This window comes from Leiobunum rupestre, chromosome 8, assembly GCF_980474605.1.
Source record: "Leiobunum rupestre chromosome 8, qqLeiRupe1.1.hap1, whole genome shotgun sequence".
Taxonomy (NCBI): domain Eukaryota; kingdom Metazoa; phylum Arthropoda; class Arachnida; order Opiliones; family Sclerosomatidae; genus Leiobunum; species Leiobunum rupestre.
This window is the reverse complement of record NC_143391.1, coordinates 19182661-19199043: the sequence shown is the minus strand read 5'-3', so window position 1 is coordinate 19199043 and position 16383 is coordinate 19182661. Positions and strand designations below refer to the sequence as shown.

The 16383-nt window shown below is 42.3% G+C and overlaps 1 protein-coding gene across 3 annotated transcripts in view; it reads right to left on the bottom strand.

The window, feature by feature from the left end:
• The window catches only part of Pgant9 (polypeptide N-acetylgalactosaminyltransferase 9), a 126994-nt gene that overhangs the window by 35919 nt on the left and 74692 nt on the right, over positions 1-16383 (bottom strand). For all 3 annotated transcript variants that reach the window (XM_090155136.1, XM_090155135.1, XM_090155137.1), the window contains 2 exons: positions 10819-11041; positions 10412-10716 (listed from right to left, as the gene is read on the bottom strand). In XM_090155136.1, the coding sequence (XP_090011262.1) occupies positions 10412-10716; positions 10819-10962 (449 nt within the window). In that variant the 5' untranslated portion in view covers positions 10963-11041. The remainder of the gene's footprint in view (positions 1-10411; positions 10717-10818; positions 11042-16383) is intronic.

Genomic DNA, 16383 nt, shown 5'->3' with positions numbered 1-16383 from the left:
CATTCTGCGAGTCAATGTACGCGACACATTTAGCATCATAATAACAGCGGGGTTCTATCAAATTTATGCTAATATTATTGAACGAGAGCTCGAGTTTATAGGCGAACTTATAATAACATTGATATCCACTTTTTTTTTAAATATGGAACTCGCCACGAAACTTAAAAAAACTTAGAAAGTTTACATAAAATAAACCAACTTCAAAATAATAATAAAAAAATATTTCCCAATTTTCAAAACACAAGATTCGCGGATCTTTGAATCTAGCTTTACTGCAATAATTTAGAACTGATAACAAACGCAAAACTAAATCCATAAAATAATTTATTTTTTTAATAAAAAAACTTAAAATTTTATTCCCCCAATATTTAGAGGGTTTTCAAAGTTTAACGGGAAAACGAGACTTTTTGGTTTCTAACATTTGGAAAACGTAAATTTCCGGATAAATAATAAATACCCCCGAATGAGATATTTGTTCCGCGGAATTGGCGGCGAGGGACTACGTGAGTTTTTAGCGGAGCTACCTGATATTTACATCTGCGGAATAAGATTGAACGCCCCCCCCCCTCACTTCAAATTTAGTAGCGGTTAATCCCTCCAACTGGTGTAAGGCCCCATTTTCATGCTCGCTGGTAGCGGGTAAAAATCGACAAAATCCGCTTCAGCTATACACTTTTTCACTTTCCGCGTCGATCTGTTTCAAACAGATATTTTAGCTTTATTTTCACGCTTGCGAGTGGCGGAAGCGAATTTTGACGATTTTTATCCGCTACCAGCGAGCATGAAAATGGGGCTAAAGAGGTTGAAATTTTAACGAGCGACCCGTAAAGCATAACTTCTCGAGAGAAGCGATTTCCCTCTCATCGGCATCGTAAGCTATAGGAGACGCCAGACTACCTCGGGCTCCCGTCTCCGTTCAATTCCCCAAACGCATTATCCCTTATAAATTATTATAAATCCCGGCGGTCCATAAATTCGAGCAGGGGCCCTTAATCCGGCTGCCTAGATATACATAGTCGGCAACTTCAATCGCCGGGTTTGTTTGCGCGTGCAGTTCGAGGCGGCTCCTCCCTATATCGCGCCTCTCACCTGGGCGGGCGGAAATTTATCTTCCGCGCGGAGCTCTAAATAGGAAAGGATGGCCGCGGAAACAGATTGATTGGAAACGTAAACGACGCCGAAAGTTGCCATTTCGGAATCTAACGGCGAAGTTGTTACGCGGAATGCGGTGGCGCCCTCTACGGGGACTGAGCTGAAATAAAGTATAAATGGAGAGTTAGGCTCCATTTGTTCCCTATTAGCCGCCGGTCCGTCTCCTCGTTAGTTGAGACGCGGATAAATAAAGCCGAGTCTCTCTTTAAAATGATGCCCTGGGAATCGTTAGGGCGCTCCTAAGTGGTCCAAATTTGACCCGCCTTAAATGACCTCGCAATTACTACCTACCGTCGTTTAGCTATATCATTTTAAGTTCTCGATATTTTTCAAACGAATACCGCCACCGAATAATAGCCCCACTGGGAATATAAACTTTCCTTAATTGAAATGCCCTATACACGCCCGGGCCCGCCTTTAGAATTTGCGGGGCCCGAGGCAGTAACTGATAAACGTGCCGCGAACCGACTAACCAAAAACAAGTTAATTAAAACAATTTTTCTACCAATACGGTATTAGGAAAATAATGCGTAATTAATTTTATATTAAAAAACGTCAAAATGTCTGAAATCGTCAAAACCACCCATAATGCGAAAATCTCCAAAACTTCCTAAAAGTTAAAAACCCTCTAAATACGATCCTAAAATAGCCAAATCCGCTCAAAAAACCGACCAAACCCCAAATTGTAAAACCCACCCTAATGACAAAACTTAGTAACCCACCTAAAACGATTCCAACTTTTTTTAGTTGGATAAAAATAATCTGGAGACCAAACAAGATGTCACACACAATCCCCCCGATGTATTTACTGTACTTTAGATATTAAATTTAAATTTCAAGAAATTTCCAATCATCTTGTATCATTTTATCGAAATATATTTTTTCAAGTTACCTGGTTTTGGCAATAAGGTATCGAAATGCGAACGAGTTAGATGGGGGTCTGCATCAATTGGCACGAAATTTAAATATGAATTGGTCAGAAATCTTACCTAAATTTTAAATTTCTCAATGCAACCGAAAATGTAGTTCAGAAATGATAAATACTACTTAAAAAATAATGTTCAACCAAGTCACTCTTAATTTAAAAAAATATGTACATTTTAAGGCGAAAATCGCCCAAAATCACTAAAATGGGCAGATGCCCCACTACCGGGGCCCCAAGTCCCCGATCTCACAATGCTGACGAGGGCATGATATTTCCAATTGATTGCCGTATCATGTGTCATGGTACCTCTAACCATAAGTCTATAATATTGTTCCACGAGTTTTTCACTTGGGGGAAAATTTTACTGAGAGCTAGTAACGGAGTGACGCGTGACGTCATCACAAGAAGAAAATCTCCCCCTAGCGAGGCGCTGTCAAAGACGTGTGTGACGCGTTAGCAAGGGGACGCACAACGGCGACGAGGCCCGTAAAGCAGTTTGTTTTGTAAATAGCTCTCAGTGAAACTTTTGCATGTGAATAAGAAGTGTCACACTTTTGTAAAATATTATACACTTACGCTCTAACGTACCGCGGTAAATCGTGCGGACGCCATACGTGAAACTAATACACACAAATCCCCTAGGAGTGCGTGTGAAATATAATAATAAATATCAAGTTGTTATGACTTTTAGTATGACATATTTTTTTGGCAATCGCGAGGCACTATGACCTGGTTCCCGCACACGGATACCATAAATTAGACCATGCTTCATATCCGATTTACAAATACGCGCTCAAATTTTAAAAGTTTTTACGACACGTAAGAAAACAACGAGTACCATTACATCGAGTTGAATCCGAAAGAAACAATCGCCTCTTGCACGGCCGCCATTCGCGCCAGAAGATGAAAAGTCCGCAGGATGGACAGAGAAATTCAATCGTCCGGGGCCAAATGACTCGACGAACGGGCCACGGAGAAGAAGAGCAGAGGCGCCGGCGGGAGGGGCGTCGCGAGTCCCCCGTCTTATTGATTTCAAAGAGTTGATTGACCGTAACGGTTAAATTTCCGGGGTCCAATATCTCAGAACGCCGCCCCCCCCCGAGGGGACTAGCGGGCTTTTGATTTTTGTTAATGTCCCAATGTCTCCGCAGGTAGGCGACTGCCCTCTTTCCAATTCCCCGGGTTCCGAAAGCCAGAGAGAACTAACACGAGGGGAGATTAGGCGCGCAACGTTCGGAAAGGGTGGCTCGTTCTCTCTTCCTTCTAATGGGGTTTCAGACTTTTGGGAACTGCGAACGGGGTGACGGCGGGGTGGCTTCTCGGCTGTGGAACGCGCGAGGAAGAGACGCCGTGGAATTAAAGGTTCGACTTAATCGTCCCGAGCAGCTTGACAGACGCGCACCCGCGGCTCAACTCCCCGAAACAATTCCGACTGATTAAAACCGTTTCCCCCCGGCTCTACCGGCCACGTTCGGAGCCCATCCAAACCGACAGTTCCGTAAAAGGCCACCTTAGGAGACAGTTCGACCGAGGAAGAGCCTTCCATTTCATTCACTTTGCCCGTTGTCTGTATCTCCGCAATGCGAAAAACGACAATTTTGTAGAAATTCTCATTTTGACGTGGATCGCCAGGGATTTGTTTGAAATCCCGCACTCGGGGAATTTCGGGTTTTATGACCACTACGTCAAAACAAGGCGCATATTCCGTTCTACGATAGTAGAACCAGATCTCACGGACATTCAAGTAACCAAAATCCACCCCCGATTTATTAATTATATTTTAAATATTAAATTAAAAGTTGAAAAAATTTCAAATCATCTTGTAAATTAACTTAATTTTATCGAAAACGAATTTTTCGAGTGCCTGGTTTTGGAAATAAGGTAGCGAAACGCAAACACGTTTATTGAAATTAATTTTTAGATAAAACGAAGTTTTAGAGTCGCCTGGTTTTGGAAATAAGGTAGCGAAACGCGACACGTTTATTGAAATTAATTTTTAGATAAAACGAATTTTTACAGTTGCCTGTTTTTGGAAATAAGGTAGCGAAACGGGAACGAGTTAGATGGGGGCCTGTATCGATTGGCACGAAATTCAAATATCACAATAGTGCGTACGGGGGTAGTGGGGTTCCGCGAATAGTTCTTTTTATAAACTAACGTGGCCTTCTTGTTGAAATGTTGCTCTTACGTCACAGTCTCTTACTTTGACAAGCCTACTAGCGCGCGCTACAGTCGCGAGGAATATAGCTTTTTCTAGAGCGCGTGCAAATTGCTCGTGCGAAGAATACACAAATAAAGCTGGGTCTTGTGACGTAAGAGCAACATTTTAACAAGTTGGGCAAGACCACTTTTTATTTTATAAAATCAACTATTGGCCAGAAATCTCACTTAATATTAAAATTTCTTAATGCAAGCGTAAATGTAGTTCCAAAATGATCAACACCAACTAAAAAATATAACTTTCAACCAAGTTGGTCTTCATGTAATTTAAATTCGAAAATCGCCGGCGAGGGCATGATATTTACCAATCGAATGACGTATCATGTAAAAACCTTTTGGCCTACAAACGCCTGTAAAGGTGTTCTAACAGTCTAACACCGATAATGAGGGAATAACATTACCAAAAGATTAAGTTTTGTTTTGTCTCAACAATGGAGAAGACCAAAACCCTTCCCATAAAAGACACGTCATCATATCATTAATGTACTAATGGAGGGAACGCGACCTAGTTCCCCACTAGAGCATTTCTCAACTTGAGCAGGTACAAACGCTTAGAAAGAAAAATAAATTTATTACCCACGATTAAGGAACTAAACTTATCAGGTTTAAAAGGTAAAAACCTTCGCGGAATGGTTAGTACAGTACCATTTACTGGGTTTTCCAAGTCATCCTCTAAGAGCAGATTACTCTCAGTAATAGCCGTACAAGCATGTAGCTTCTAACTGATTATAGATTTAGCATTACCAAATTCTGAACCGAGTTTCGCGGGTCCGTAACCTACGTACAGATTTTCAGCTCATCCCTTAGAATGGTAACAGAAATAGAAAACGGCGGAATCATTAAAGTCTTACAAGATGACCTCTTGTATTATATTATATCCTAATACAGTTGACCAATGGATGACCAGTATACATAAATAACAAGTGTTAAAATTAACAAAATGGATTTGCAGTTCTTCGAAGACTGAAAAAAGGGGGATATATAATTCTAAAGGTATTAGAAGGATCTTCATTTATCACCTTCGAAAAAGGGTCGAGCGATCATATTTTCCAATTCCAAACACCCCCTGGCGGCGTCCGCGGCAATCGAATCGCGTTTAAAGCGCACCCTATATCCTAAGCTAGCACCGACGATATATAGTTCGAAACACTTTTTCACCCGAAGCTCGAAAAAAACGGATAAGTTCGGCTGGACAAAATCCGAGCGTAGGTAAGGTGCAAAAGCGAATGAGTGCTATATAGGATTAAGCCAGAAATGGCCAAAATAAAAGCAAAGCGGCGGGGAAGGAGAAGGAGTGAAAGGATCAAAAGGGAAAATCCAGACTTTTTCCCTCTGGCGGTGGAAAAAAAAACTTTCGAAGGCCGAGTTCTTAAGACTCCGGAGGCGAGTATTGAACTGACTGATCCTTTAAGCGTCACACCACTCCCCCTTTTAGCGACGAAAAAATAAAATATGAAGAAAGTATAGTTGGTTCGAGCGTTAGACGACAGCGGCGTAAACGATATAGTCCGGCGGGCTCACTGTTATCTAAGCCCTGACTCGACTACGTAAGCGTGTATATATATATATATATATATATATATATATATATATATATATATATATATATATATATATATGAACTTTTTGCGCGTCATCATCAGTAGCAGCGGCTCTTCAACCGACGAATTTCCAAGCACCATCTCTTCAGAATCCCGAGTTTCATTTCTTTAGATAGCTGGCGAGGAGAGAGCTGAGGGCTGCGAAGAATAAAGCGAATAGATAAGGAAGAGCTTCGTCTTACGACGGAAAAGGAGAGAGAGAAAACGATTCGCGGAAAAACCGCAAAAAAGAAAGAAAACAGACCAACACAAACTCGTAAATAGTTTCGCGACGAGAGCGTTTTTGTATAAAAGGGTTTTTTTTTCTCAACGCTATACACTGACAATACGAGAATCCGCAAAAACTGGAAGAGTTTTTATTATACGTTGTATATATCGTGGAAGAAGTACGATAGTTTATTTTTCTGTAACAAAGTGGGAATGATTTAGACCCTTTAATGTTTCTAGGTGAATATTTTTGAAGGGACGTATCTTGGCAAAAACTCAAACAGGGTTCGTACCAAATTTTCGGAATTAAATTCCCTGACATTTCCAGGTTTTCCCCGACCAAATTTCCAAATTTTCCCTGACTATTTTTGTAGAATAAATGAATGCTTTGAGGTAAAAATCTTGAAGAATATTAATTATGTATTTCTAATACATCTTTCAAAAATTTAAATGCCTGATTTTTTTTGGGACCATTTTAAAATTCCCTTACTTTTTGGGACCATTTTAAAATTCCCTTACTTTTTTTGACCATTTTAAAATTCCCTGACTATTTGGAATCATTTTCAAATTCCCTGACTTTTCCAGGTCTTGTACGAACCCTGTCTAAATTTCTAGTAATCGTAAAGATGTTCGAGTTATATAAAATGGGTGAAAAATTACAGAATAAAATAAGAAGAAATAAAACTTCGGAAATGATTCGCTTACTTATTATTAAAATTTCGGGTATTATTGTAGCTAAGACACGGTTTTAGGATGGATCGTCTATTTGATGACAGCTTTTCAAAAATACATCCCGCGTGTTATGGTAATGATTGGTAAGCGAGTGCAGTAGACGCGGAAGAAAAACAAGGCACGCGCGTGGCAGACGAAGAGAGTGTCGAGAAAGGTAAAAAAGACGAGCCGGGGGCGTCTGAAAAGGGTCATTTACTAGCGAGAGCTGTCAGCGGCACACGCCGAAGAGGACGGCGAAATACGAGTGGGCGGATGGCCCCAGCACGACCTTAGCCAAGTACAACCGCGGCTTCCACCGCCTGAAATTAAGCCTTTTTTCTTCGCCACACTTGGCGAACTGACGCGCTACCAGAGGATTCTGGGACGACATTTGTTCCAGAGTCTTTCGCAAATTTAGCTCTTAACAATTAATGATAATGGTTATAATAACGACCGAGACCGTAGGTTATATTCTGCCTTTAATAATGGAAGACCGGATAAAAAATAAATTCGGCTGACTCCCGAACGAAACTACAGACAAAGGCCAAAAATAACCGTAATTTCGGGGATCTAATAATCGGTAGAGGCAACTACCGCGAAGAATCATTGGTCCTATTACCACTCTCATTAGAAGTCACTCGCGGTACAATGTGTATAAAAGCAAAATCACAAATAGCTCACTTTGCGGAATAGATAAAAAGAGGATTAACCAGCTCCGGTTCCGAGGATTTTCAAGATGGGCCACTTCTATCAGTTCCCCCCTCCCCCCAATTCAACTGCAGCCGCGGAGGGGGATATTAAAGAGAGCCGCCCGCTCTTTCTGATTGGGATGTTAGAGTCGAAGGGGCCGAAAGAGAAGCTACTTCCTTTTCGAGTGTATCGAAAAGTTCTCTTCGCGGAAGCCATCGCAAATGATTTTTAGAGCGGGCGAAAGCCCCCAATGATAGGGCACGTGTTCGACTCGAATTCGAATCACGCGTGCCCCCCCCCGCCTCGATCGCGAACCAGAGAGAGATGAAGAACGAGCGACGCTAAAGACCGGACGCCAGCCGCGCTGCAAAGAGGATTTGCAGCGGGAGAAGGACGAGTGGGAAAGACTCTGGTATTACGTTTAAGTGGATGTACGGAGAGAGAGAGAGCCCGGTTGAGAGGTAGCGCTCGTGGACTTGGCAATCGTCCATAGGCCGGAGGGGTTGGGCCTAAAAGAAATCTTAAATGGACTGCGTTTCAAAAGGAATCATTAGGGTTCGCTGGTAATGAGCACTTTCTTCTTCTTCGAGCGTCTTGTGCCCCCCCCCCCCACCTCCTTTTTCTTCTACTACCGAGAGACCTACATTATCTCTCTCTCGGCGAGTCCATCCGCGCTGTAACTGTATGTAAGAGAGGCAATTGCGAGATCCGTCTTTAATTTACTTCTTTCTCTTAGAAAGCTCTCCACTTTCGTTTCCATTCAAAACTCGAGAAAACCCTCGAATATCGGTATGACTTAGTTTCGGGGTTTTGATTCGCCACAAGTGGTCTTCAAAAGTAAAATAAAGATAAGCCCATCCTAGCGGTACCCTTCGGAGATTCGACAACCATTATTTAAGGGCGCACTCGTTGAAACAATGGAAACATAAATAAGGGTCTAGCTTCTTAGCGATCAAACAGACTGTTATCGTTCGCTCGCGGTTGACTCAAACTGAGAACGGCGCGGTGAACGGAGCGAGGATCCGAATGAGCGGACACAAATAAGCTCTCGAGTACCGGAAAAGATATCTTAAATAATAAGGTTCGTAAAAGAAATCGTTTCGGCGGCGGACCACGCGACGGAAGAAAAATAAGGGATTTCGATCCCGAAATCGCCATTAGCACACGCGATAGATATCATCGGCAAATAGCCGACTACGAAAGAAAAGCGTTTATTCTTGATAAGACTAATCAATGGCGAAGGTTGACGACGACCAGCCTCTTTGCCAAGAAGAAACAAGATGGCACGGTCATTTAAGTACACACAATCCCCCCGATTTTAAATATTAAATTTAAACAAATTTCAAAATATCTTGTACGTTAACGTAACAAACCCTAGAGGAATTTTATCGAAAAAGAATTTTTCGAATTACCTGGTTTTGGAAATAAGATAGCGAAAAGCGTTAATTTAAATTGATTTCCAAACAAACCAAATTTTATGAGTTACCTGGTTTTGCAAACAAGGTAGCGAAACGCGAACGAGTTTTTTTTGGAGTTAGATGGCGCTTGCATTAATTGGTATGAAATTCAAATATCACAATAGCGCGTACGCCGGTCGATTGGGTCCCGCGAATTGGCCAGAAATCTCACTTTAAATTAAAATTTGTAAATGCAACCGAAAACGTAGTTCACAAATAATCAGTACTAACTAAAAATATAAATTACAACAAAGTCGGTCTTAATGTAAAAAAGTTATGTAAATTTTAAGTCGAAAATCGCGAGAAATTAAATAGCCAACAATTACTATCTCACAATGGCGGCGAGGACATGATATTTGCAATGGATTGACTTATCATGTGCAGGATTCGTACAAAATTTCCGGAATTAAATTCCCTGACATTTCCAGGTTTTCCATGACCTAATTGCCAAATTTTACCTGACCATTTATGTAGAATAAATGAATGGTTTGCGGTAAAGATCTTGAAAATTATTTTCTTTCAAAATTTATGTGCCTGATTTTTTGGGGTCATTTAAAAACTCCCTTACTTTTTAAGACCATTTTCAAATTCCTTAAATTTTCCCTGACATTCTGGAATCATTTAAAAATTCTCTGACTTCTCCCTGACCTTTTTTAAACATTTTTTAATTCCCTGACTTTTCCAGGTCGTGTACGAACCCTGATGTGTCTTTGTACGTCTGATGTACCGCGAGGAGACGTGCGGAAACCGGCGCCGGCCACCATACGTGAAACTAATACACACAAATCCTTTAGGATTGTGTGTAAAAAGCCAAAGGAAAGGAACGGGGGAGGGGGGGGGGGGTATACGAGCGCGCACGGAATTCTCTAATCTGGCTCACCTCCGAAATGGTTCAGGCTCTGAAGAGATAATACGCGACGAGCACGAGGACAGCGTACGTCGCTAAGGACATTCGCCCGTATTGGTACACAACGCTCAGTCTCGGCCACCGAGATCTAGTCTGGCGCGACGCGAAAGGGCACTAGGGAAGAAGAGGATCGAGTCTTTAGCTCCGAGTTCGCGTTAAACGGGATCAAAAGCAGATGCTGACGAGCCCCGATCGAGTAAAAGAAGATACCGCGGAGGACCCTTTTTTCGGCGGGTTCCTCTTCGGAGTATCTCTCCTCGGCCACACCTCGCCTCCGAGTTGGTAACGATTCTCAGGCACGCCATGACGAGATCGGCGAAGGAGGTCGAGACCCCTCTCGTAAAACGGATTAGGAGCCCCCGGCTTCTTTCGTCCTACAAGCGTAACCTCTTTCGCTTCCAATATCCTTCCCCATCCATTCTCAACAAGTAGAGCGTTAACGAGAACCCGGCCGCGGTCGCATCCGACGCTGATAAAATTCTTCGTCCCAACCACCCGGCGTATGACCCGCGGGAGATACAATAAAAAAAGCTCGACTTACTCTTTGTCTCGCACGTCGGGTAGGCTCCGGTGCAAGGAGATGGAGTCGCTGATGTACTGGTTGAAGGCGTTTTTATCCCAGCCGACTTTGACCAGTTTCTGTTGGTCAGCCGTCAAGTTGGAGAGCTTGACGGGCTTCCCCATTTCTCCGGGGCCGACGGGATCCCTGGGAGGGAGCAGAACCCCGCCTTCGTCGGCGTGCCGATTCATTTCTTCCGCTTCGGGCACCGGCGGGTGGACGGCATCGATGTGGTTGTTGGAGTCGTCCGGGTTCGCGTTGCGGACACCGCGTTCCCGGCCAGATAACTGTTACGGACAAAAAACACGTTATAGACCAAACCCTTAATAAATGCTCTACATAGACGGGCGTATCTAGGCGTCAGCAGCGTGGACGGGAAACGAACTTACTTTGGCATCGCCGATTTCTTTGGCCACGACGGACCTGTCTGATTTGTCGCCGAAGGCTATAATGAGGGTAATGGCGAACCAGGTGATCGGAAGTAGAATCAAGGCTTTCAGGAGGAAACTCCGTCGTCGAAGTAACACGGCCATGATTCGCTGATCTCGCTTCTGAAAATCCAGAAAGGCTACTTATACCGCTGGAACTCTCGAAGGATGAGCGATGGGTTTTCTGCGTAAATAAAGGAAAAGACTGAATTGTACTAAAATCGTCCGCATAAGGGCGACTGGCGTTATATTTATTCGAAGAGATTCCCTTCTAAAGAGACGATCTAAGTATAGGGCTATCAATACTACAGAATTGTACGGATCGAATACGTAATTTAGTTATGAAGGGGATAGCCGGGGGGCGGCAATAAGGGGAAGAGATGGGCCACGTATATTCGATACAGACACGAGAGTATACTTAACAATGATGAGCTAATCCGCATTCATTATAGTCGGGATCGCTGATTATACGTACATAAAGTCGGTCGCGGCGCCGGGAAGCGCGCGCGCTATTGAAACGCGTTCCGAATTTGCCGCCAGCTGAAAGCTATTTGTTTTACACTTGGCATTGAGCGCGGGCGGGCGGCGGGGCTAATCCCGCGAAACGGGAAGGAAGCACCCGCCATTCAAGCGAAATAACTACGAATCGAACACGCGGCGGAGGCAGAGAGCATTATCGGACCAGTGACGTACAATAAATAAGTCAAGAGGCCAACCGTATTTAGACTATATAACACGGACGTCTAAGTCCAACTGCGCGTCCCTTCTTGTCCATACGAGATTGTTCCACGCGAGTAAAAGGTAGAGGGGGGTTAACGTCCTTCGATAAGCCGGGAAATTGTCCCGAATAGAGAGATCCTCTTACACGCCGTCCATTCTCTCTCCTTCGCGCGCGTAATGGTAAGCGCCGAGTTCCTTATTCCCCGACGACTATAACGCGGTTCTCTCTTCCGGAGGCTGAAGTCTAATTAGCGCTCGCTTTAACGCCCACAGTTATGTTCATCTTCGAGACACGCCAACGATAATTGACGTTTCGTACGAACTAGGAAGGAGGTGCCATCCTTCGCCACTTGCCCCCTTTCTCTTTCGACGAACGTTGAGAGCTAAATTGGAATTCTATACTTACACGCGCGTAACGGAGACAGCGAGAGACGCTAAATAAGCTCTACTCCTTCGCCGGTGCAAACGAAGAGACGACTGGAGGAGAGGTCGCGGAGAAACTGAAGTCGAATTAGGAGTCGGTCCCAGGCTCGGCGCACCTTTACACTTTGAAGCGCGGTTTCTCAACGAAAAAAGAGAAAGGCGCAAATATCGCGACACCGACGTATCGATTGGCGACAAACAAGATCAGAAATTACGAGCTAGTTAATGAAAAACCCGACTCCTTCATTAGTCGAAAAACATTTCTCTTCCCTCACGCGCTTCATTTGGAATCCGCTCGCGGCGCTATTTGTTGATAATTATTCATAGCGTAGCGCGGCGGAAAGGATTCAATTAGAGAAATAGACGTACGTTGTTAGGCCCAGCGATTCTCAGTACCTTCCCGCGAGTTCATTAGACGAAGAAGCGGCGCCACGCGAAACGCTCCTGAGAACTTTAACAATGAAATACAACACCACTAGGCCAAATTACAATCTCGTTACTAAGCGCGTAAATCTCATTAGTAGAAGGAATAAAATAGAATAATCATTATTTTTTTTAAATCTCCCGTTGCCTCATTTACTCCGAATTCTTTCGTTTGGCACGGGAAAAGGAGCGAGTCTTTTATTTGGGCGGCGGGCTATTTTCGCGATCGAGCTCCGGATTAGAGGCGGGGGACCATTTCGCGGAAAGCCCAGAAGAAGAAACTAATACGATTCCAGTCGAAAAGGGATGGAGAGAAGAAATATGCTAATTCCCTCATCCAGAGCCGCTAATAATTAGAAGGGGCACGGGTCTCCCTCCGCGCCCAATTCCACGCTATACTAACCCCATCTAGTGCCTCTTCATCCACCGCTTCTCTCTCCTATCTCTATCATCATCATCCCCCACCTTCAGTCTTCCATTTCAGCCCGCAGCCTTTTTACGCCGCGCCATCTAGCAGATTCGCCATTAATAAAGGGACGTAAAATACTTTCAAAAATTGTTCAGTATTCACGCTCGCTTTAGAAAAACCCGTCAATTGGATTAAATTTTTTTTTTCAAAACGTGGAAAACAAATCGTTTTAAAATTTTTACACGAGACACCCGGGCAGTGCAAGAAAAGGGATGGGGCACACTCCCTAGGGAACATTCTCATTTCTATGTAATTTATCTTTACAATCCACCTTTTATTAATTTATGTCAATTATATTTAAATAGCAAGATAGAGCTAGTTAATTAGGTTTCAAAATTAAAATAATCCTCATATCTAGCCTGGGTTGGAAAAAAGGCGGATTTTTTGGATAAAAGCCAGACCAATGATTTTAATTGATAATAAAGCCGGCTGTAATATAAACAGTTAAGTTAAAGGAACCACCTACGGACTGCATTGCAAAGGATGATAAAATTAGCGAAAAAGTAGATTAGTCCATTATGAAAAGGGATAAAAAAGCTAAACCCTAAGCTTTGAAAAAGTTTAAAAACTTACAAATAGCTCGTACTGATAGGTCTTCGAGCAAACAAGAAGACGCGAAACTCAGACCAAATAGATCTTCGAGTGAAAAACTAAATTAAAAACAGCCTATCTTACTTATGTCTTTCTAAGTAGGAAAGTATCCGCTGTTATTGCTGTAAATTAGAACATAAACAAAAACTAGGGGAAAATCCAAAGAATTTAATTATTTAATATAGTTATTTTGCTTACTTTGTTTATGACGCGCTGACCGAATCACCAAAGCGAGGCAGCAAACTTTTGAACTTTAAATCTACCCCTGTCCCCCTCGATTAGAGGATAATTTTAACTCGCCCCAATTTGTTTAAATATGAAACCAAAGCTTAACTAAATAAAAGCTATTATTTTAGTAAAATATTGAAATTAATTTTTTAAAAAAGCCAAAAACATCTGTGATTTAACCATATTTAACCAGGTGGTTATAACCGGTATGGCTGGTTCCATGCCAACCCTGTATCTAGCCTAGCATTGGCGAGGAGAGTCGAACACTTGAAAATTTTGGGTACGCGATTTTGAGTCTCAAAGTTAATTTAGAAATCAGAAACCGATTGAGATTTGAGATATATTGGAGCTAGTGCGCGATTTCCAGATTTATAAAATCCTTTTCTCTAGAATGTACGGATTTTTTACGAATGCCGGACCCGTCATGCATTGGACTTTTTGGGTATTCTCAATCTCATTTACCTATGGTGCCAGTAAGTCACACAGGGTTAGCGGATTTAAATCTTTATTTAAATCATCATTGATTTAAATCACACAATGTATTTCATGAAAAAAAATAAGTTCCTAAAAAATTAAAATACATAAATCTAAACAAACTAAAATATTAAATAGTAATTTAATTTAATTAAGATTTCAATTATTTAATGGTTAGCTAACAGATAAAAGTAAAATATCTGTTAATTATACACGGAAAGAGCAGTTATCCGGCTAATAATCAATAAATTCAAAAAAATTGATTGATTTGATTTTTATGAAAAAAATCAAAAGTGCCATTACAGAAGCCACACGTATTATGTTGTCGTTGTTGAACTTGTTCGAAAGCCTAACGGAAAAAGAAAGAGCAAGCTCGCTGTCGATGGTGCCGATAGCGAACACACTTCTTAGCGCGGGGTGAGAAGAAAGGAAGCAATAATATCTTGATTTCTTTAAATCGACGTTCAGGGAGGGTCTGACGGAGAGAAAGAGTAGAAGGAAGAAAACACCCTTATGGATGTGCTCGACTTTCTCAAAGTATTGTATTATAAGCCCGGGCTTAGCCGCCACTAATCCCCGCATGCCATATACCTAAAAGGAATAGAAAAGCACTTTACGAAAAACTTGGGAACTTGAGGGAAAATTAATTAAAAGTTCTCGTTGCGAGGTAAAAAATGTCTGGATCTTATAGCTATCGCCATCACTACTTTCTAACGCCAGATTAAGTAGATAGCTTGATCACCTCTACGGTACGTATAGCCGAGCTCGGGGGAGACATTTTAGGTCAAAGATCCTGGACTCGGAAAAAAAGTAAAAAATTAATTGAATCTACCTTTTGAGAATAAACGTTGCGAGAGTTCATTTACTTATTTTGAAGAAAAGGGGGTACACACAGCGGGCCTTTTTTCCCCAGTCTGGTCTTAGCGCGCGGGGTTTTCTGTCGGACCATAATCCATCAAGGGGCTAAATGGAAAAATCTTGTCCACCAGGGATACGTTTAATCAAGGAGCGGAGACTGCCACAAACAGTGCTCGGGGAAAGCGAGCCGTGTTTACACTAGCCTTTTTTCTTCGCACCCTCCTCCGCCGCTTCCAAATTTCCTTTTCCTTAATTCCCGTCGCCCCCCCCCCCCCTGCCAATGTTTTTTTAATCCCTTAAAGACGGAGCCAAAGAAAAGGAAGTTAGAAAGAGCTCATTAGGGACTCAGCGCTCACGGAACCGTTTTTTATCTCGCGAGTGGAACGAACGTGGTTAAGAATAAAATCGTTCTGTTTGAATTAATTATACGGGTATTTTATTATTTTCATTTTCTTGTAAGGCTTTGATTTTTCAATCCGGATTTGCCATAAACAAATCCGAAAAATCTGACCAAATGTTTATTACGATTTTAAGTCAGTTTTGCGGTATTTACCGGCAGCAAGCGAAATTTTATCTTTATTGGAGTAATAATAGACGATAAAAGCAAGAAATCAGGGTTGGCAAGAACCAGCCAGACTAGTTTAAACCACCCTGGTTTAAGCCGGAGTTATCGACCGAATAAAATCTATGGTTAAAGCCACTTTTTTTTTAATAAAAAAATTTTCCGCAATTCGGAAAATTTTCCGGAAACGTTTCTGGAAAATTTTCCGCATTTTATTTTTCCGGAAAATTAACAACCCTAGAAAAAACTAAAACTTATCCTTCACTTTTTGTCGTAAGTAATGGGCGCTAAATATAAGCAATTAGGGGGTCTTAAAATTCATTTTGCACGTGCAAATACGCCGCCATGTTATTGTATCAAAGCGGAGTCCTCCTAATTTTCTCACTCCTAAAGAAATAAACAAGTGCGTCGAGAGGGGCAAACGAATTTCAGTGAGCAAAATCGAATTTTTCTCACTAGATAATAAAATTGAAATCTCATTTCAATGGAAAATTGGATTTTACTCACTGGGCTATGTGGGAAAGCTACCTTGCGGGGGAAGTGAGCAAAATCGAATTGGGGTGGTTTTTCAATTGTACCAAGCCTTACGCACCAGGTAAAGACAGGCGTGGAATGTTCTCTTTATATTGGCGCCTGACGGCGCCGCGCACTCACTTCGCTCGAGCGCTGGGGCGCCACCCCAACCCCAAACTAAAAAAAGCCATCTATAACGCGACCTAGAGGACAGTACCTAGCCAAACACACCAAGTATTCTCGAACAACTTACGTAAGATTTCAT